The 23,528-nt window shown below is 36.0% G+C and overlaps 3 protein-coding genes across 3 annotated transcripts; 1 reads left to right on the forward strand and 2 right to left on the reverse strand.

Annotated features, from left to right (window-relative positions):
* Nucleotides 1–9: 9 nt before the first annotated feature.
* On the reverse strand, nt 10–5,319 carry LOC137730902 (acyl-CoA-binding domain-containing protein 6-like). The gene is made up of 17 exons (XM_068469900.1): nt 5,188–5,319; nt 4,936–5,020; nt 4,615–4,693; nt 4,373–4,525; nt 4,173–4,250; nt 3,935–4,039; nt 3,563–3,629; nt 3,412–3,473; nt 2,954–3,093; nt 2,659–2,785; nt 2,428–2,542; nt 2,187–2,275; nt 1,970–2,053; nt 1,532–1,882; nt 770–1,294; nt 608–667; nt 10–439 (listed from the first exon to the last, which is right to left on the reverse strand). Exons 2-17 carry the CDS (start codon nt 4,971–4,973, stop codon nt 365–367), a joined length of 2,148 nt encoding a protein of 715 aa, XP_068326001.1. The 5' UTR covers nt 4,974–5,020; nt 5,188–5,319; the 3' UTR covers nt 10–364.
* Nucleotides 5,320–12,133: 6,814 nt separating this feature from the next.
* LOC137732473 (monothiol glutaredoxin-S2-like) lies at nt 12,134–12,827 on the reverse strand. Its single transcript, XM_068471785.1, has one exon. It carries the CDS (start codon nt 12,674–12,676, stop codon nt 12,368–12,370), a length of 309 nt encoding a protein of 102 aa, XP_068327886.1. The 5' UTR covers nt 12,677–12,827; the 3' UTR covers nt 12,134–12,367.
* A 9,435-nt stretch (nt 12,828–22,262) lies between these two features.
* Nucleotides 22,263–22,588, forward strand: LOC137730477 (monothiol glutaredoxin-S10-like). The gene has a single exon (XM_068469467.1). The coding sequence runs from the start codon at nt 22,263–22,265 to the stop codon at nt 22,569–22,571; it is 309 nt and encodes a 102-aa protein (XP_068325568.1). The 3' UTR covers nt 22,572–22,588.
* The last annotated feature ends 940 nt before the right edge of the window (nt 22,589–23,528 follow it).

Here is a 23,528-nt window from a genome sequence, read left to right on the forward strand (position 1 = left end):
TTTTGTCAAAGAACAGAAACTAGCTTCAGTAGTCATGAGACATCAGAATCAACGTTTTCTTCACGTGAACGTGGAAGAGCCCACATATGTTACATATTGAGTTATCGCCATACATTTTAAGGTTCAGACCAAAAACGAAAACTACACGTTACGGTGACAGATGGGCTCACTTCTGTACGTGGTAGAACAAGTAGGACTCTCAACAGCGAGCTCCTCAAGGTGTGCAACTGGTCTCATAACCAAGCAAAAGCGTTGCGGTATATGGTTTTGGGTTCGGTGCCATTGGAGGGCAGTTGGGATTTGTTTAACAGCTCCCCGCTCTCCGTTGGCAAGATGTTTAAGTCCATTCTTTGTTTTCTTCAAACTAGAAAGGTTTCCGAGGTGTCGGTGCTCGGTTCTCCATAGATTGCAATCTCTGTTTCAGGTGGAAAACTTCAACCTGCATAGCGACATGAAGAGGATGTCGATGGTGGCTAACAAAATAAAGAACTAAACCTTTGATGCATAGATTTTTGTAAAGTTTAGAGGCAAGATAATTCAAAGAACAGCTATGATAAAAGATGTTATAAGAGTTTCTGTAACGCACTAGTCTCCGAAAAATGCATACCTGTAGTTGGAATGCCCTTGCTCGTTCTCCTGCAAGGACTCCTCTGGTTGAATGGAGCTCCTGTTGATCACCCGATTTGGCTTTCAGGCATAAATCACTTAACGTAACAACAGATAACTTGGTTTCTAAACAAGAACATTAAAGTACGGAGTTTCACAGTACCTTCTGGGTATCATCCAAAACCGCCTTGAGGAAAGCCACATCATGCTCAAGCCTGACATTGTCAGAATGAACAATATTTGAGAGGTTGTTAGCCTCTTCTTGCGCTATCTCTACACCCGCAACCTTTTCCTTCAGAAATTCCATCTCCTTCGCACTGTCTGACAATTTTCTCTCCATCTCCTGTCTGCTCTTGAGGGCCGAGGATAAATTTTTCTCAGCAGCTTCCTGGCTGGCCATCACAGTAGCTAACTTTCCTTCTAAAATTCCATTCTTTCTTATTAGTGCGGCCATCTTTGATTCATAGTAGTGGTACATACTTGAAGCAGTTGATAAGGCTCCTAGTTTACTATCATTTTCTGGGAACACGGCATCGTTGTTATCCATTGAAAGGTTTCCAGTTCCATGATGGTGAGGATTTGAATTTTCAAAATCATATCCAGATAGTATCTCCTCCGAAAAGAGTCTGCCTCCATATATGTTAGTCTGGACTCCTGAATCAGATTGACTGGTTTTCTTTTCTATTGGCTGAAATTAATGTAACAGTAAGTCATTAGATCATAAAAAATAGTGTATGTTTAACAAAGAATGACTGCGCATAGGGAAATAGATTTTTCTTGCTCTTGTTTGTACAACTGAACTCAAAAAGTTTTTTTTTTTTTTTTCCTAAATCATGCAAGTTCCATTCGAGAATTCAAAGCGAGATAAAGATGATAACATAAGTCAGGTAGTGATCATTAACTAAGAAAAGCTTCTGCAGCTTACCTGCGAGAAAGAACTTTCATCTTCCGTACTTTTTGCCACCTTAACAGTCGTGTTGAATTCTTCTTCATTGTGGAATTGTTTCCTGAGTGAAACGTTACCAGAAACAGTATTCGGATCAACAAGCAAGGACTCCGACAAAGATTTTCTTCCAGAACCATGTTGTTCAATTGCAGATGCAAGATTTTGTCTGGTAACCGAATTAACTGAGCGTTGGGAAGAACCATTACTTAGTTGAGAAGCCAAGCCTGTGGATGATGCGCGTTTCTCAGGCAGCAAAGTTCCAGGGCCTTTGGTGGGTAAAGATCGACGACTTATGGATGATTCATTCTTTTCCATGGTCAGTACTTCAACCTGTAACAAAAAAAGTTTAGGTAATGAGCTAAAGTTTTATGAGAAATCAACTAAAGTCTAAAAACAGAAAGACGAGTTTCCAATAACCTGATTCGTTGGTTCCTTTCTGCATCCCCCAAAAGAAACAAGAAAATCCTTTTCTTTGTGTTGCACGAGCCCTAGGCTGAAACCCTGAGAATATAACATAAGAACAGTGCTTAAAGTACCAGCCAAAAAATTATTTCCGTGCTACATTATTTTAGAGGAAAAGAAGAAATCAACACCAATGAAAATTATGCTACAGGTAAAAATCACTGCTGCACACCTTATTCGCGGTGATTGAAGAAGGAGGCGATGTAATGGCCACTGACCACTCAAGTTTCCAGATATCAAAGATCAGAGTCTCAGCATGTCCTGGAACGATTAGGATAAGTCAATATAAGATGTTGCATCCTTTTTCAATGTTTCAATCGCTGAGTTAAAGAATAATGAAACTCATGCATATAATATGTCAGTACATAAACAGAGAGAAAACTTCAAGCATCTCATTCAATTATGAGGCATACGTTTTTTCCTGCTTCCACCCCCAACGATATACCATTTGGTTCCACATAGGACCCCACAGCAACCAGCTCTAGGAGATGGATGGAAACCTCGTTTCTTTATTCTTGACCATTCCATCTGAGAGAAAAGCCGATCAGCATGTCATAGGTAAACTCTCATCCATGAAGAGATGAAATATTGGCTACATAATCAGGCAGTTTATAAGATACAAGCATGGGAGAGAATTCACTCACAGTTTCAAAGTCCATTGAATACAAATCATTCAAAGTCTTGGATTTTGATGTGCCTCCAAATATTAAAAGAGTTTTATCATCATAAAGAGCTGCTACGTGGTTGGACCTTGCAGATGGTCCTGTACCGCTGCACATATATCAATATATATCAAAGTTGAGACAAAATCTGTGTCTACCAAAATAAGAAAGGAGAAGGGTTCAGTAGCAACCATGTGCAACGTAATATTTGTTACAGATAGTTCGATCAAAGAACAATATCATTGAATTTCACACAACTTAAGAAAAACCCACTCACGTGCAATGAAGGGGTAACCATGTCAACGACTTCAGATCAAACATATGCAAATCGTTCAATTTCCTCCTTTTAGCATCTTCACCTCCAAATAGGATTAATGTAGAGCTTGCCCTGACTACAGTGTGACCAGTGCGAGCAACCTGCCATGCGTGAGATATGTGGGTGGGTTAAATTATCACTCCATTTAACTATCATTAGTTGAGTAATTCACAATTCCTCAGCAAGACAATAACTTAGAGATACGGTACTAAAGGGTATATAATTTTAACAATGCAGTAATTAGTTACACCTACTAGTTCAATATAATTTTAAATATGTAGTATTTAAAATTATGCTGAAGATAAAAAACGATGAAAAAGGCTCAAGCAGTCGTGTTATAACTTTTCAAGTGTAAGGCCAAGAAAAAATTATACTAAAGCTGAAGAAATGTTTGTGCATTGAAGAAAGAGATAATGTACCGGTATATTGCCCTTTGCTTCCATATGAGACCAGCATTCTGTCTCTGTATCAAATGCCCAAACTGCACAAATGAATGAAACATTGGACAATTTCATACAAGCACAAGCAAAAAAGTGATGTTTTCATGAAGCTTCAAAGACAAACTTTAACCTGAAATTTTGTCGCTCCACGGTTCAGTTTTTCCTCCAATGAGGAGTGCCTTTTTCCCCCAAGACACCTAACAGGAGAAATGACGGAGAAAAATTCAAAATATCAAGCAAGACATTATTGTTGATTCCAATTTATGATATGCTAACCTTCTTATAGTCCACATCTACAGAAACAATCAACCTTCCCATGGTATTTTTTTCTCAATGTTGCTTGGAAACTAGGTCCTAGGAAATGGTTTTTGATATCCAATGTGTTTCGCGAGTATATTCAAATTTTTGTATTGCATAGGAAGGAACTATACACTGGTTCATGATAACAAAGGAAATGCAAACAAACAAGACAACAAGGTTTGGTACGTATATACGATTGTACCAGTTTGTGGCCCTTGCATGCAGGGATCTTTAATGGCAGACTGCTCGGTGACAAGTAAAGCTTTGACGAAGCTGTGGTCCACGTCAAACTATCAAAGTTAAGCACCTGACATTTGCAAACACCACTATCAAATTAATTATCAAACAAATCCCAAAGATTCCTACTCCAAACTTCAACCAAATTTCCTGTTCATACCCCTTGAAATGTAAATTTACGCAATAAACACACATTATCCTACCTGTACATCATTTAGCAATTCATTCCCAGATTCACCACCAACAACTATCATTTTGTTCCCAATTACAGCAGCCGCATGCTGTTCAGGAAAATTAAAAAAATATATAAATCTTTTGCTTTTGGCAACACCATCAACAAGCATGAACCAAATCAATGTACCATATGAAACAATCACAAGAAAAAGTATTAATAACACTGTACATTGAAGCGGGGTGTAGGCTTGTCCCCAGAAATCGACAACACCATCCAATTCTCAGAGCTCCCAGTCGCGGAATTACTAATCTCGGGCACAGCAGATGGACACTGACCATCGAGCTCATCAGAATTACTACTTGCCGGCACATCAGATTCATTCTGAAAAATGTAAACAACCTTTATTGTACTAAGGATTCATTACACCGAAAACAACCTACACGCAATACAAAGCTAAAAAAAAGCCTTACATTGGAGCTGTTATTTCGTTTCGGGTTTCTTATGGGGCTTCTGGTTCCCTGAGCAGAATCCGAACGCTGGACTTTCAACCTGAACACAGTAAATACCAAATTTATATCAAAATCTGAATCTTTAAACATAATTAACACCACAATTTCAAATGTCAAAAACTACACATTATTTACTGACTGCCTCAATGATTAAAAGGTCAAAACTAAAAATTAAAAATTTCAAATTTCAAATTTTTACAAAAAAGGGGAAAACAAAAAGAAGAAAAAAGTTAGTTCAAAGTAGAAATAAAGCAAAAGGAGAATAAGAACAAAAGCTCTCACCGTCCAAGCTTCATGCGCCTGCGAGTAAAACCGAACATCTTCGCGAAACAGCAACCTCCGCAGCAGGAACAAACCTCTTCCTTTCCTAAACAAGCCAAAAAAAATCATCATCGGACTCGCCAAAAAATCGAACAAAATCCTAAATTTCAAAGGGGAAGCTACATTAATCCTCGAGTAAACAAATGAAGTTCTCAATGAAACAAAATAATTAGAATTTTACTTTAGCGTTGCTGTGAGCAAGTAGTCGCTTACCTTCTGTTTGGTTGCCGAGAAAGTTAAGGAAAATGGGGGAGAGAAAATCCCGAATCACGAGCGGGTGAGTTTAACTGAGTGAGTGAGCTGGAGGCAGGGCCTGGTACTGTAACTATACAGACCAGAGGTAAAGGTGCGTACGTTAGCATCTTGGCGCAGGTTGTCCTGTAGCGCATCACAGGAATTTTCTTTTGTTTTTTTACTTAAAGATGAAAATCCTTGCAAGTATTTTCAACATTGTCACTGTAGAAAATAAAATTAAAATAAAAATTTATTCTTCGCACATTTGTTTTTATCTTTGAACATCTTATTTTTCAAACACCTATAATTCAATTTGCATATTTCTCTAAATACTTATAATAAATTTATAAATTATTCGTACTTAAAAATAATAAAAATTTGACACAACTTCTTATTTGAACATCATGGGGAAAATGGAAAAACCCATAGCGGATGAATGACGAGAGAAATGGAAAGACTGACTCCGGGAGAGAGAGCTGGGTGGTGGCTGCAACAACACTTTTCCATTTATTTTTTATCTTATTTTTAAAATGTTAAGAATTATTTTTTTAATTTAATTAGGTATTTTGCTAACTTTAACAATAAATAGGATGGTTATTTTAAAAATATATATATATATATATTTGTGGATGTCCATAAAAATTAGGAAATTAATTACATTTTTTTTGTTTCTGTTTGTGTGAAGTGTGGATGACCGTTGGGTGGGAGAGTAAGAGTTGAGAGAGCGCGGTTAAATATTCGAGAGAGACATTTATTGTATGCGGCAGTGGGTCCCTGGGGTTGTCTTGGGACTTGCAAATTTCAGCTCAAAAGATCAAATCTCTGTTTACGTCCACGTTTCGATTCGTAGAGAGTTGTCTGGTTTTGATATTCTCGAGTATTTTTTTTTTTTCTTTTTCGAAGAAATTCTCGATTATAAAAAGGTTGGCTCATGTTAAAAATGCGATTTAGTAATTAATCTTTTTTTTTTCTTTTTTTTCTTTTTTATTATTTTGTTAGTTAGTTTTGGTGATGATAAATAAGAGAATGAATAATGTTTGGCTATTCAAAGACGAGTAGGAATTTCTACTTAAAACTCTTGGTGTTCGAATCACAAAAGTCTTTGCTTATGATCAGAACTATTACGTTATGAATCACTTTATAAAGATTATCTCGACAAGAAATGAATTAAAACTAAGATCGTCTGGTCGATCTATTGTAGCAAATACATAGACGATCCGTAATACTTTTATCAATTCCATTTATATGTTTTTATATTATTTGATGACTAAACGACCTTAGTTTCAATTGATTTTTTGCAAAGGCGATCTTAATAGAGTGACTTACAATATGAATGGCTTTGATCATAAACACGAAGTTCTATAAATCGGCAAAGAACAGTTTTGAGTAAAAACTCCGACTCATTGAGTAGCCAAGTGTTGTTCTGAGTGAATACACTATTATGATCAAATTAGTTAAGTTCAAGTATGCACGAGTAAAAGTGGCAAATCATCTCATTAGGTTGTTAACGGGTATCATTAATTAAAAACCATTTAATTTGATTTTACCTTACACTATCATAACCACTACTAATCTCGTCTCTATATCTTGGTGATATTAAATTATACGGGTCTTAATGGTACCCATTAACAACCTAATGAGTTGATTTGCCTACTCTATGATTGTGTCAGTTTTATGTCTATATATTAAATACTAGCATATGTCCCACACTTTGTGTGTTAAAAAAAATTTTATTTTTGTTTTAAAATGGGAAGGAGAGAGGGAGAAAAAGAGGAACGTCGATTTGGAGAGAGAAATTTTATTTCTTATTTTTTTTTAATTAGAGAATGTTAAATCACTTTTTGGTGAGACTTAAAAAAAAAAACACTATAAAATTTAGTTTGTGTGAATTTTTTTTTTTTTTGGTCAAAAAGAAACATTCATTAAGATCAACTCCAATGGTGGGCTAAAAGCCAAATTACCCCCCAAAATTTAGCCCAGAAATCAGAGTGGACTCCACCCAATATTTATCGGATTTTAAATTTTTTTAGATTAAAATGTTCACAAAATTAATTTACGATAGTCTACATTTTTTTTAAAAAAAAAAATTAATTTAACAAAAAAAATAGCCTAAGTTCATTCTTTAATAATCCCAGGCTAAAATTTTAGGCTAGAATGGTTAGAGCAGAAAAGTTGTTTCTGGGTTAAAAACTAAATTTTCCGGGCTAAAATATTTGGCTTTTAGCCCAACCATTGGAGATGGTCTAAGTAGAAAAGGTTACAGGCTAAATCCAAACAAAAAGCAAAAATAACCCAAAGCAAACTAGGGGTAATCAAATACATAAAGCCTAGCCTAATAAGCAAACTAACGAAAATTAAAACCCTAATCCCTAATTTCCAAACACAGGCCGCCGCTGCCGTCGGTATCACGAATGTCTTGCCAGTAGCCACCAAAGCAGCAATACTAGAGAAAGCAATCGAGTGGTCAATTCAACCAAGACATCATAACAGAAAACCTACAAACCTGCAACTAAAGACGCCAAACCGAGAAATAGTCACTAGATCCGAAACACCATGACAAATCCCTTCAAATACATTCAAACATAGTAGCATGGATGGAAGGTGAGGCTGAGGGGTATGTAAAATACCCTTACTTTGGCCAAAACCACAGAACACTTGGCCTCGAGGGGATTCCACCATGCTAGTTAGGGGGAAGAAAAGTGAGCAAGGGAGAGGGATATGGCATCCATTTTCGATTTGGCGCAGCGCCCAAGATGGGGTGCGGGTAGATTATGAAGAGGTGAGGTAGAAAGGAAAGGTGGGGGGAGATGAAGTTCTGGGTTTGCAAAGGGACTCCCGGAAAAGAGGGAGGATGGAGAAAGAGTGATGATCGCCAAAGAAAGTGCATGAAGCCCGAAACTGAGACAAGCTCAAGGAAAGGAGGAGACCAAGCTCAAAAATTTGAAACAAAATTGAAAGGAAAACTGAAATACAAGCAGGAGGGAAGGAGAAAAGGAAAGAAGAAGGAGAAGAGAGAAAGAAGAGGGTTGCCACCGGCACCCAAGCCAAAGGCTAGGGCCGGGGGCTAGGGTTTTACCCCAATTTGTGTTTACAAAGTGATGAAGCGAGAGCTATATCTCTGTCGGTAGTGACTTACTAGCTTATGATCTGTAGTTTTATGGTTTCAAACACTAAAAAAAGACACTAAACTATCTACAATCATTGCAATCCTATCTACTATTGCCATATTAGGCATGCTTTAGTTCATACTACCATGGCAAGGTACTATATAAAGAAAACACATCATTTAACTTCTCACTCTTGTAATACAGAGTTGAGATCTTTTATATACAACCTAATTATGGGTCAAAACATTGATATTAGGGAAATTGTATGCAAACTTTATGGAGAGAGATTTTTTAGTGTATCAGGAACACAGCTCAATACACAAAGTGTCATAATATAAGTAGTTAGATACTTGGAAAAAAAAATCCAGCCATTTATATTCTAACATTGGGTGTTTTAGATCGTGTTCTCGACATGTTCAGAAATTTCTCTTTTTTGGATAATGCATATAAAATTATTCTATATATTAAACTACACATACATTTATATAGAATAGTGTTGTCCACACATCAATTTTACCTCTCACACACTCTCTTATTCATTCATTAAATGACGCGAATGCTTATATGGATTCTAAACAAAACAGAAAAAATAAAATAAAATCTAAAAGGAAATTAAAATAAAATTAAACGAAAGAAACTCTATAAACCTGCAAACAAGAAAAGAGTAAAACTCCATTGATTCGTAACCTCCATCTCCATCTTTGTCAATGAGGTCTACAATTAAATATCAATAATCGAAAAGGAAAAAAATAAGAAATTAGAAGCAGAAATTAGTGACCCCAATCACAAATCAGTGACCCCATCTTGAAGCATGGTGATGAAGTCCTATGAAGATCTTTTATTCATTTATTTTTCTTTGACATTAATAAACGAATTTTAAAAAAGACGAAGCAGTAGACATCAGCACAATGAATATCAATAATCTGTCATTTTATGAGCTAAAAACCAAATTACTTTCCAAAATTTCCCCTGAACCCTATATATATAAGACGAGCTATCCGCCACCAATTCTGCTTAAAACCAGAGCGACAAAACGTGGGACCTAAACTTCCAATACTATATATATATATATATATATATATATATAAAAGACGAGCTATCCGCCACCAATTCTGCTTAAAACCAGACCGACAAAACGTGGGGACCTAAACATCCAATACACACTCCACTAGTCTACCTCAAACAAAAGAGTGAAATGCCTTGGTTTGCATGTGGAGATCAAGTGTATCAAACTTTGGAATTGCTCCAAAACCAAACACATATTTTCTTTGCCGTATCTAATAAATACCTAAGACAGTGACAATTATTCATTAGCTTCTGTTAGCCCCATTTCACGGGTTGTTTTTTTTTTCTTTAGATAACATAATCATTACTTAGCGCTACCATCTAGTAATATTATACTCTACTTATAACGGTAAGTTTTAAATGCCACTAGTGATATTATGAGTAATGCATTGTGTGTGTTAGAGTACAAACTTCATCTCTAGTGTATAAAATATGTCGTCGTGTTAAAATAATAATAAGAAATATAGCATGAGGGCTGAGGGTTAGAGGAACCCAAACTATCCAATGATCTTCCCCGTTCAAAAAAAAAAAAAAAAAAAAAATAGAAACTATATCCCCCAAAAGAGTAGGAAGAGAACTCAATTCCCAATTCAAATGAGCCGAGAAATCAGCTGTAATTGCCTCCTGATGAGTTCATATTATATCATATATTTTACTCTAATCTTAGTATTAATTTATTAGTTATTTTGGTAGAATTTTGATACTTTGTTATATATTTTCAATGTAGGACATTCGACTTCCTTTGGAGCAAAAATTATTCAAACATATTAATTTTGGAGTGATTCCAATTGGAGGATGTTCGTGTGCCTTTCAAGATGATTGTATCAAAATTCCAGATTTTTTACCAAGCCATTTGACCGTGACGATGAAATTAAGGCCCAGCGCATAACTTTCACAAATTGATGTTTTTGGACGTTTTGGGTATTTTGGAGGTCAAGATGGCGTAATTTGAGAAAGATTCCTTTTGAGGATTTGTAGGGGACGTCTTCAGCTTTAAAAAGAGACCTTTTGGGATCAAATTGAAGTTGATTTGGTCAGTCAAAAGTGTGATTTTCTGAGAACTTTGAATTCTAGTTCAAATATAAAACCTTTTATTTTCTGTTTTATCATTTAATTATGTTTCCTAGTTTTATTCTAAGACCTTTTCAAGGCAGGTTTTATTTTCTAGTAGTATAAATAAGGCTTGTTAGCCATTAGGGTTCTCTAGGCAACATTGGGGGGAACGTACGTGGAAAATTTAGCTAGGCTTTGACGCTTTGTATTTTGAATGTGTTTTCTATCTTTTTTTCTATTTCAATAAATTCCTTTTGTTTTATGGTTGCTAGTAGCTAATTTTCGTTTGCTAGGGCGATGCCTTGAGCCTTAGTTAGATATGTAGTTTTTATTTAATTGCTTATGATATTATGCATGCATGCTTTGAATTATTAATCAATGTGCTTTAAACTGTCTCTATATCTTAATGCTTAGCTACCATTAGGATTTTTAGATAAGTAATCGGATGAAAATCGGTCGGAATACCACCGGAGGATTGAGTATTGCTTCTTGTGATTGATAGTTGTAATTTCACTGAATACCACATCTTAAGGGTTGCATGGTTTTTCAAAGGATTTTCATAAAGCGTAATGAGTCATACATATTTATATTTGATCTGAATACCACTGACAGATTGCATGTTGGATATACGTTCTAACTTGAATACCACGAGTAGAATATGCGTTAGGAAAACCTAACCTTCAAAGTTGCATGGGTAATATATAAGTAATTGATAAACCTACATAGAATTGTTAAGGGGACGGCGAAACCCTAGGCTTTTACAATTCGGTTTTCAAAACTATTTTCTTTTGTTTTCTTTACTTTGTCAAGTTATTTATTTGTTTTTAATTTAAAATTCGTTTTTAATATTCTAGGTCATAAAATCAACTTTTTCCAATCTTTGTTTTTTAAATAATTAATTAAGATTTGGTATTTACATAAATTATTCATTCAATCCCTGTGAAAAATGACATTGCTTGAGCCGCTATACTACGACAACCTTGTACTCTTGCAAGTATTTTTAAATGTTTTTATCCCTACTTTTGCAAGTGGTAAAAATCTCTATCACCTCCCTACAAACTTATCTTCACATATGAAACATTTCATGCATCACGTATATATATCCAATTTATAGGGGCGTTTATAATCATTTCGTTTTCAGTTTTCAATTTTTAGAAAAATGAAAACTGAAAACTATTTTCTTGAGTTTTCAAAATTGGTCTTGAGCTTTTAGTTTTTGGTTTTCAGTTCTTATTTATTTTTAACTAAAACCTAAAAATAGCTAATAAACAAGATTTCAGTTTTCCTAAAAGTGAAAACCAAAAACCAAAAACTAATTATTATCAAACGACCCATTACTAATCACCTCTCACACATGTAAAACTACCTTGCAGAGATAGATATTTCACGTGAATGTGAGTTCATAGGAAGTTTGATGAATGATATTAATTAGTCTAAATATTCTTTTTATCCATTTATAATTATTGTTGTTGTTGTTACAATGAAAGGGAATTATTGTTGTTGTGATCTGGTTCTAGATTATTGCATTTGCAGAGGGGATTATAACGAGGCTAAATATCCATATGCTTGCATTATTATAACAAATTCTGCTAGTGTTAACCGTTGATTTTGATTGTCCTTAATCCTACTTAACTTAAATCACAACTTAAGCTCGATCTTACATGAACATTGAAATTACATTGTATAAGTAGGCACCATGATTAGTAAAAGTAAGATTTTATTACCATAATAATTAACCAGAACCAGAAACATAGCATCTTACAAAAAAGCTAGAGTACATAATAAGTTAACAACTTTATTATATGATATTATATATATATAGGCTCTATATTTATTCCGACTCGGATACTTGTTTAGTTAATATCTCAAGCATGCATAACTAGGAATCTTAATAGCTCCTGTTATGCAAGTTAATTAGCCATAGTTTGAATTAATCAAACCCATAATGCTCCGACACGCTTAAGCATGGGGATTAAGGAGCGCCTAAGATGAAGACTCATGACCTCATTGGCTCCACCAACAAGTTCACCACCAATGAACACAGCGGGCACAGTAGGGTTGCATCCAAGCCTAGAGAGAGCTTGCTCTATCTCTCTCCCTCTTTGCATCTGATCAAGCTCATACACTGCTGGGTTCACCCCAAAGTCACAAAGCAGGGTTTTGATCGTGTGCGACATGCAGCACGAGCTCTTGCTGAAGATCACCACTGGTCTCTCTGATGCCATATTTGTCACCGCATCCATCGCTGATTGAAATGTTGCTAGCAGTACTCTTCAAAAATGTAAGAAGATTAGGGTTTAGGAGAGCAAATGAGAATTGAAGTGAAAGTGTGTCAAAAAGATTGGGAAGTTGGGAAAAGGGTAAGGAGAGCAATGCGAATAGTTGAGAGGATTGAGGTTTGATGTTGTGAGTATTTGGGGAAGGATGGAGGGGTTTATATAGGGATATGGGAGACTAGTGGATTGGCATTGTTGGCTTTAATAATTCGATGGTGAAGGAAAAACAAGAATGTTCCAATAGATATTTAAGCCATCCCATCCAAATGCAGCACACTGTAGCTTAATTAGATCATGAAAGTTGCATGCACAAAAATTAACCGAATCTTTTTGCATACGGAAATTATAGAGACGTGTCCTTTGTACGGCTTCACATTCTTATCTTGTTCCATGATATGCTATTGCCTAAACAGGTACCTTGCTGTATTCTCCTTTTTTTTTCTTTTTTGTTTAATAATTTATTTCTCTTGTGCTAGCTAGATTGCTTATTTACATGTTTGTTTAGGGTTTCTTTTATACGACGGTAACACCAAGTGACATGTTAATATGAGGACACACTCATTTCCGTTTGTTCTACATTTTCTGCACATAGGAAGGGCTATGGTACTCAGCGAGTTGATGATCAACGGCTCACTACAAGAAAGGGTCTATTGTATTTGATCTCCCGTATCTATCCTTGAGCATCTGCTGAGTTGGAGAAACTAGTTGGTTTTATCCATTTGGGACCTCCTTTTTCGTACTTGGATTCGCATCCAATTCATGAAAAGGATACAGAAAGCCAAGTGAAATGAGAAAATACATGTCCCCAAGAATTATACATATGCAATGTTCACACCTGTCAAAAACTACTTACAACTCAAAAATTGATCAAGTACTGATGCATAATTAGGTTCCCCACAAGAAGCCTAGCTAATACAAATTGGTTTCATTGCATTCCAAAAATGTCAAAATAAATTTGCAACCTAACGAAAATTTTAATTAACAAATCAGTCTCCTCTCACTTTCGACGGACGATGATGCACAGCGGGGCACGTCCTAAATCCAAAAACCGCCGTACATGGAGTGAGATGACAAATCGATATGCCATGAGGTGCTGCTGTGGTCCCAAATGTTATGCCCTATGTATCTTTCCATGTCAAAGTGATGTAGTTTGTTGCTTTTTGTTATTCTATAACTGGAAAAATACATGTATTTAATTTTCTTGTCTATGTTCCTCGAAATTACTAATATCTAGTCTGGACCGCCCATGCATAAACCATGTTTTTGAAAGGTCGATCGAGATGTTGATATATTGTCCATCAGTCATCTCTAGAAGAATGAATCCCATCAAATGGAAAGCTCCTTCACTTTCTTTTGATTGATTTTCCATCACCACTTCAAATCCTGGTCATGCGAATTGATGCTAACGTGTCTCAGGGATATGTAATTTATACTCCTCAATTCATATGTATGTGTGTGTGTGTGTCTATATATATATATATATATATATATATATATATATATATATATATCAGTACTATGATTCTTTATGCCATGTATATGGAGGAAATGATCATACCTGTGATTTCAGGTCTCATCTCATATTCTCATGCATGTGTGTGTCACGACCTATAGAAAGCCTGTGACAAAGTACATTATTAAGGAACAATGGCCTTACCTAAATGGCCCAGCATTATGGCCATTGGGAGCCAAGGGTCATCTTGGTCTTGGAGGTTCCATGACCGTACATCTCGTACTTATTGCAGCATGCATATATATGCATTAATGCATGCATGGCTATTTATCATCTCGTATTTATGCATGACTTCCATATAACATACATACATACATACATACATACATACATATATATATATATATATATATATATATATATATATATATATAGCAGTGATTCTAATGTTAACTGCACCGCGGATAAAATATTGACAACTGTAAACTTATAGTATTCAACGGTATATCAAAGACATATATATTAACCCCATATTGACCCATATTAACAACATGTGCAGTTTAAAACATTGAAAAGCTTATATATTAGTATATATAAATATATTTTAGGCTGCATATTTTATTAGACCTGTTATTAAATGCAACTTAGAATAAGTTTTATATGTGCAGGACTCTCAAACACTAACTTAATACAGCATTAATCACTCATGTAGCCTTGTTTCACAAAATAATCTTATGATTCGAAGCGTTCATTTCGACTATCAATATTATTCATGCATCATGAACCTTCACACTTTACATTAAAAGCTCGTTTGGATGTACTTTTAAAATAACTGAAAGCGTTTTTAGAGAAAATATTTTTAGGTTTCAAAAGCATTTTAAGTGCTTTCTACAAAAAAAAACATCAGTTATGTGTTTTTTTCCATGAAGCATTTTAAGTGCTTTCTACAAAAAAAAACATCAGTTATGTGTTTTTTTTCCATGAAGCATTTTAAGTGCTTTTCCAGGATTTATTAGTATTTTTACTAAGGATTGTTTCCAAAAATATTTTCATCAAAAACGCTTTTCGTCATTTTAAAAGTACATCCAAACGAACTCTAACCCATAATATATGTACCTTACTATTCTCTTTCGTTCACACTAGCTAATATGCGAGAGTGTGTGTGGGGGATAAGGTCCTTATAATTACACGTGTGTAGGTAGCGTAAGTTGGAAAAAGAATGCCAACTTTTTAAGCCAAAAGTTATTAAAGATAAAAAGTAACGCGACGACGGATCGTGGCATCACGCAAATTAGGGTTTTGGGTTGGTGAGGTCAGGTACGTGAGAGGCTATTGTGTGAGGTCAGGTACAGACCGTGTACAGATTCTCTTGATTGTTTTATTCCTTCTCAGAAAGGAAAGAAAGGATTCTTTGTATGCTTCGTAAGGACCCATATTTGCTTTATCTCACACACAGATATATTGTTACATCTCATATCGTTCAGGGAAGTGGATCTTGTAAGCCTTATATATATATTCTCATTTCTATCTAACACAAGGCCTTTTGGGAACTCATTGGTTTCGGGTTCCATCGGAACTCCGAAGTTAAGCGAGTTCAAGCGAGAGCAATCCCAAGATAGGTAACTCACTGGAAAGTTCTCGTGTGAGTTCTTATAAACAAAACCATGAGGGTTTGGTAGGGGCCCAAAGCGGATAATATCGTGCTATGGTGGAGTCGAGCCCAGGTTGTGGTGGGGGCCTGGACCGAGATGTGACAATTTGGTATCAGAGCCAATCCTTGGTCGGAAGTGTGTCGATAAGGACGTCGGACCCTTAAAGGGGTGGATTGTTGCATCCCACATCGTCCAGGGAAGTGGATCATGTAAGCCTTATATGTATATTCTCATCTCTACCTAGCACGAGGCCTTTTGGGAACTCACTGGTTTCGGGTCCATCGGAACTCCGAAGTTGAGCGAGTTCAGGCGAGAGCATTCCCAAGATGGGTGACCTACTAGGAAGTTCTCGTGTGAGTTCCCAGAAACAAAATCGTGAGGGTGTGATAGGGACCCAAAGCAGACAATATCGTGCTACGGTGCTAGACTCCATAGTAATTGTCACATCCCGACCCGGGCCCCCACCACATCCCAGGCTCGACTTCACATCGCAACCCGAGCCCCTACCACATCCTAAGCTCGACTCCAACGTAGAACGATATTGTCCACTTTAGGCCCTTACCACGCCATCACGGTTTTGTTTCTGGGAACTCACATGATAAGAACTTCTTAGTCGGTCACCCAACTTGGGAATGTTCTAGCCCCTTTCTCGCTTAACTTCGGAGTTCATATGGAACCCGAAACCAGTGAACTCCCAAAAGGTATCGTGCTATATGGAGGTAAGCATGTACATATAAGGCTTACAGGATTCACTCTCCTGGGCGATATGTGGTGTAACAATTCACCCCCCTTAAGGGCTGGGAATGTTCTGGCCCCTTTCTCCCTTAACTTCGGAGTTTCTATGGAACCCGAAACCAGTGAGCTCCCAAAAGGCCTCGTGCTATATCGAGGTAGGCATGTACACATAAGACTTACAGGATCCACTTTCCTGGACGATGTGAGATGTAACAATCCACCCCCCTTAGGGGCCCAATATCCTTGTCGGCACACTCGCACCACACGACAGAGTGACTCTGATACCAAATAGTCACATCCTGACTCGGGCCCCCACCACATCCAGGCTCGACTCCACTATAGCACAATATTGTCCTCTTTGGACCTCGACCACGCCCTTAAGGTTTTGTTTATGAGAATTCATGCGAGAAGAGTTTCCCAGTAGGTCACTCATCCTGGGAATGTTCTGACCCCTTTCTCGCTTAACTTCGGAGTTCCTATGAAACCCGAAGCCAATGACCTCCCAAAAGGCATCATGCTATATGGAGGTGGGCATGTACATATAAGGCTTACAGGATCCACTCCCTTAGGCGATGTGGGATGTAACAATATGGAACCCAAAGCCAGTGATGTCCTCGCCGGCACACTCGCACCACACGGCAGAGTGGCTCTGATACCAAATTGTCACATCCTGGCCCGGGCCCCCACCAGATCCCAGGCTCGACTCCATCATAGCACGACATTGTCCGCTTTGAGCACCGACCTGGGAATGTTCTGGTCCTTTTCTCGCTTAACTTCGGAGTTCCTATGGAACCCGAAACCAGTGAGCTCCCAAAAGGCCTCGTGTTATATGGAGGTGGGCATGTACATATAAGGTTTACAGGATACCCTTCCCTGAACGATGTGGGATGTAACATATATACAGATATATTAATTTTTGAAAAATAAATAAACATTACATATATATATATATATATATATATTAATGCTTGCTTTCGTGGATTCGAAACAGACTCCGTCCAAAATCTTAAAGCAGAAAGAAGAAAAGAATCAAAATCTCTCCCCAACTTATATTGTGCATAAATATGCCATTTCTATTATCGAACAATATATTATATGATCACTACTTCAGTAGCTTGCTTGGCTGCGATTCGTGCTCTGTTGTTGGTGCTGCTGGCATCTTCTTAGTTCTGACTAGGAAATGTGCTAATTTTGACATCGATATTTTCTTTTGTTCTGCGCGTTAAACACGTTGACAAATTAAGCATGTGTTTGATTTATCTCTATGATCTTGACAAAGAAATCAGAGCCGGCCCTGAGATTTCCGAGGTTCTGTGTGAAAGTGAATTGGAGGCCCTAAACAGTACTAAGAATTTTATTTTTTTTGTTCAAAATAATAATTTTAGTTTTCAATTGAGCTTCTATAAATTCTAATAGTACAAACAAATTTAACAAATTAACAAGTGGAAAGGTAGCATATTGTTTTTCCTTAACTATTTAGAGGGTCAGGGTTCGAATTTTCATGTTATTGTGTGGAATTTTTATATTATTTTGTGGAAGTTTATGCATTTAATAAAAATATAAACTGAAAAAATGATGAGATGAGTTTCAAACCATTTCCCTAGAATGATGTAAAGAAGCAATAATTCTACTTGCCCTAAGACTCAAGTTCGTAATATTTTACACTTACTACTATATATACGTATATGCATGCAAACTTGAAAAATCAGGAGCCCTTATGAGATGGGGGCCCTATGCGGTAGCACTACTTGCACCCCCCAAGCGCCGGCCCTGAAAGGAATTTAAGCTGTATATTGATGGTCAAGGGATACCAACATTTTTCAAATAATTAATGGGGGGGATATATACGGCATCTCAAGTGGATATATCGTGCTTGCTTTAAAAGATCAATTCTTAAGTGATGGATTTGTGACAAGCCAAAAAATATCAAAGTCTTAAGTGATGGATTTGTGACAAGTTGGCTTGTCTTTTATATTTCTGTAAAAATTCCACCAAAATCTTGTCACTTCCAAATTTTCAATCATGATTTGTAAAAATTCTTTACGAATTTTGTAATAGTCAAAGTAACAATTTTATATACAAAGCTTGAAACCAAATGATTTGTAGGATACGGACCTCTTACAAAACTTAAAAGGTAGAGGGAATACGTAAATAGGAATCTTAAGATTTCTTTCAATTAATAATCTTATTTGGTTTGACAACATTCAGGTTACCTTACTTTGTTGAAGAAAATCCTAAATTTAAATCACATAAACAACAATTTGTTGAATAATATAACAAAAAATATTTCTCCAAATCATTGTTCTTTTACAAGAGATTTGTAGTTTCGGAGAATGTTAGAGATTTTTGGTGATTCATGGCAACGGACCCCATCATTCTTCAATAAGTAATGCTAAGGAGACCAAATTTTTTTAAATCAAATGTTGTGGTTGTTGATGATTGGATTATTACTTAAGCGTTGATTAACGTGCTTATTTTATATTGATGACACATTATCTAGTTTAAAATTTTGGTCCCCCTAACATTACCCCTCTTCAATTAAAAGGGCATGTATTTACCTGAAGGGCCTTGTTCAACCTAGGGTCAACCTTCAAGGTGTTAACAAATCAAAAGGCGAAAAGAAGAGATCGATATTGATTGCAAAACTCTGAATCTTATTTTATAGACAAAAGAAAAAAAAAATCAAAACAATTGTCAAGAACGACTACACGACACAAATGCGCCATCTTGCCGAAACATAATTTGGAACAAACAGGAAAGCAGTCTAACCTTAATTAGTAAATATGAAATAAATTAAACAATGTTTGTTGAACAATCTTTTTTCAACACCACTCACCGTCAAGATAAAAGTGGTATTCAACATTATGAGTTTGATAAGAAAAGCCGATGAGTATGCCCTTCTTGATGCCCATGCCAATACTGATGTAAATTTTTATTGCCAGTATCAATGCCAGTGTCAATGTCAATGAAAGCTTCTAACACCAATGCGAACTTCCCATGTCAATGCAAACTTCCATTGGCAACACTAATGTCGATACCAAATAACATAAAATAACAAACTGGTGCCGAGTGAAGATAAAGTGGGTCAACATCCATCCTAGACAAGCACAAGCAACCAATGTATGTCCAAAGACTCCAAACTAAGCACCACCTTCATTCTCGTGACGGACATCATCCTAGACCAAAGGCGGAACTACAATCAGACTAAGGTGGCCTATAGCTCAAGGGGGAAAAGTTTGAAAAATTATGACTAATTTCTAGACCTCCTAACCATTTTGCATGAATTATCCCAACCTACTAACAAGAAATTAGCCACCCAACTACTCAAAATTCTCCGAAAATGGAAGCCAGACTAATGCATTGAAACTTCTCGTTAAAAAGAAAATAAGGGAACAAACTTATACCTTTGTTGGAAAGAAAAATTATCAGCCCACCCTTGATTACATTCCTAATTCCGCCAACATGATCATGATTCACTTTTATATTTTCCAACAGGACAAACAGAAAAACAATCTTTGTAGAACAAGTATACCAAATCCACAATGACAAGCTAACTTAGAACTTATACTACGTCTAAAGACTAACTTAGAAAACAAAACGATCTCCCAAAAGTTCCTAAGTTTATATTTTCCAACACAGGATCCTTGAAAATTATTAACCCTCGGGTTTGGACGACAACAAGTCAACACTAAATGTTTCCATGATAGTTCTTTTGATGATTATCTTGTGTACAACTGTACAAGCGCGATCATTGATGCTATAAATCCACATATGTTATAATATAACTAGAAAGTGTTTAATATTCTTGAAAAAATCGTTACGACTTAAGACACACAACACATAGAAGTGGCAAGGCCAGTTCCATCTCTCTCACTCTCTTTTTGAAATTCTCTCTTGAGTTTGGATTGATATTCTAACTAGGCAATCACACATCATCTGCAAATTTGCCAACTTAAAATTCTTAAATCCCGATGCATGCATCACAGCATCATCTCTGTGTGATGCAACTTCTATTCGTGCGCGTCTTCATCAAACACCTAATTATATCTAAAGTTTGACATTGGTTATCATGCTTAAGTCCCTCTCAAATTTGTAACAAAGGGTGTTTTCATCCACAAATAAAAACCCACAGTCCTTTAACTTCATTTTTTAAACGTTTTTTTATTAACACTCCATATAATGTTGAATAACCTCGTATTAAAATATATTATTAAATTACATATATACCCTAATATGCAATGACTATTTAGGCATCATAAGTTTTTTTTTTTTTTTTTAAATAAAACTTTTAAATGCATCACAATCACTTTCAACATGTATATCTCATGATTATTTTTCTCTTCAAGCTCTGAAAAAGTCACTTCCACCATCCACTACAAAGCGGAAAAAAAAAAAAAATCCTCTAACCAACCAATAAAATTACAAATACTTTGATTGAAAAAAAAAATATTTTTGACAAATGAAACTTGAAATCAATGTTTTAAAAACTTAACATGAGATAAAATTTTATAATTTTTCTTTGTTTTAGTGATTTTATCGACGTCATCAATCAAATTAAGACATTCTATGCAACCGATGATTGGTGGTCCGTGCAGAGATATCAACGAAAATAGCTTTTGACTGGTTATGGAGCCTGCGATTTAGTTCAGTTATGAAAAGCTAATCCTGCTTACTTTTATCATTGACAAGACAGTGAGACCTACCCATTCAAATAAAACCCCCAATCACGAATTGAATGTTCCATGCAATTACACATTACAAACTCTTTTGCAGCAAGTTATTCGGAGGTAATAAAATTCATGTTACTTATACGAAGATGATAAAATTCTTTGTTTGGTTTGACATCTAAATTTGTGAGGGTTCTGATTTACGGGTACCAATTTTTGGTTATCCTAATTTACCAATTTTTGTGTACTTAAATGAATCGATCACAAGGCGATGCCTCTACATGGGACATTGAGGTTGCATCTAGGATGTGGATAGTATGAGGTATATGTAGAAAATGAAGGGTGTATGAAGACAGTGTGGGGCTTGAGGGTATTGCGGGAAAGTATGTGGGGTGTATTAAGTAAGACAAATTTCAATTAAAAAAATAATTGTGGGGTGTATAAAGTATGTGGGTTGTATTCAACAATATGTAAGGTGTAATTAAAACAGCCCTTTTTAAAATAATTTTTTCAATCTCTCATATTCCACTTTCAGCCACGTTTGGCTTATCTCTATAGTGTCTTAGAGTCTTGGCACATAAGTTAGTGTATTAACTATTAAGCCAAACAAGTGTCTTTCATATCAAGGGCAGTTTGGGCATCAACCCAAATATCTAAAGGAACCTTCTGCTTTCGCATTCCCTTTTCCCTATCGAATTTAAAGAATGCATAAAATTTGTAATCCCACCTTGCTAGCTTCCCATTTGGCGCCTATATATACATGCCCATAAGATATCCAATTCCATCACCAAACCAATCTACTACTATTAAGTTGCATGCAAACCCACAAGCTTCTTTACCTACATTTGCTCCATTTCCATAATTTTCCCTCACATTCCCATCTAGTTTCTTGGCTTCCACACAAAAGTTCCATCAAGTCTTTAAACCCTAATCCGATATCATAAGCATCCTTACCAACTAATTTTCATTTAGCCACATATACATTCCACTTCTTGGGTACATTTTAATTTCTTTCTAGCTATTTGAGATCAACAGTAAATCCATTAATGGATCGTGTAACAAAATTGGCATCACAAAATGCCATAGTGATATTCAGCAAGAGCTCGTGCTGCATGTCCCATGCAGTCAAGAGACTGTTTTACGAACAAGGGGTAAGTCCAGCAATCTATGAGCTCGATGAAGAGTCAAGAGGGAAGGAGATGGAGTGTGCTTTGACAAGGCTAGGTTGCCAACCTTCAGTGCCTGCTGTCTTCATTGGTGGCAAATGCGTAGGCTCAGCCAATACGGTCATGACACTTCATCTCAATGGGTCGCTAAAGAAATTGCTAAAAGATGCGGGAGCATTGTGGCTCTAATTAGCAACATTAATTAGCAGTGGAGCATATATCTATATGTGTCCCAAATAGTTAAAAGGGATAACTCAGTTGTATTTTTCCTTTTACTTTCCTCTTGTTACATCCAGCGGCTAAAATCACAATGGAACTACATATCACTTTTGAGTGTTTGTCTAAATATAATTTTTGAAGTTTAGCACTATATACAGGTAATCTTTTTCTCTCGCATCATCCATGTACATAATGTAAACTATTGAAGAATGTTGATGAAGATAGTTATGCAGAAAGAGAGAAGAAGAAGAAGAGAAGATCGAGAGTTTAGAGAGAGAAGAGAATTTCAGAAAATGTATTATCTTTCTTATTAGTTACAAATGATGGTTACAAGGTTTATATAGTTTGCATTGGTAGCTTACACTCTAAGCTACACTATAACAAACTTTAACCAACTCTTTAATCTCTTGACACATGTCTAATTCACAACTATAGGATCTTAATACTCCTAACACATAATACTTTACTAAATATCTGTCCCTATAGATCAAACTTTTTTTTTTTTTTTGGGGTCAAAATAGATCAAACTTTTAGTAGAATGTAACCCAAAAGAAAATGCATCATACAATATTGTTTCAGATTGATATATACTGATATAGTGGGTTGAATTAACTAATTAAGAAAATGAATAAATAAAAAACAAAAAGGAGATGTTTAGCATTTGCCACCACAAAATAAATAAGGCTAGGATGCTTTCTGAGTAAATTAATTAATTAGCCTATATAGGTTAGTGCCATGCAAAAGCATTAATCAGCTGCGAAATGGCTGAAGATTCTGAGGTGCATAAATTTGCGTCACGTACCCTCTTGAGTAAACTCTGAAATTCTGCAACAAATATTACGTGGTGCAATCATACCGGCGGAGACGTTCCATTTTAATTGCAGATGTCTTGTCAATAATGAAAATTATGGATATATTATATTCTTT

Source organism: Pyrus communis, chromosome 4 (assembly GCF_963583255.1).
Source record: "Pyrus communis chromosome 4, drPyrComm1.1, whole genome shotgun sequence".
In the NCBI taxonomy this organism is placed as follows: Eukaryota; Viridiplantae; Streptophyta; class Magnoliopsida; order Rosales; family Rosaceae; genus Pyrus; species Pyrus communis.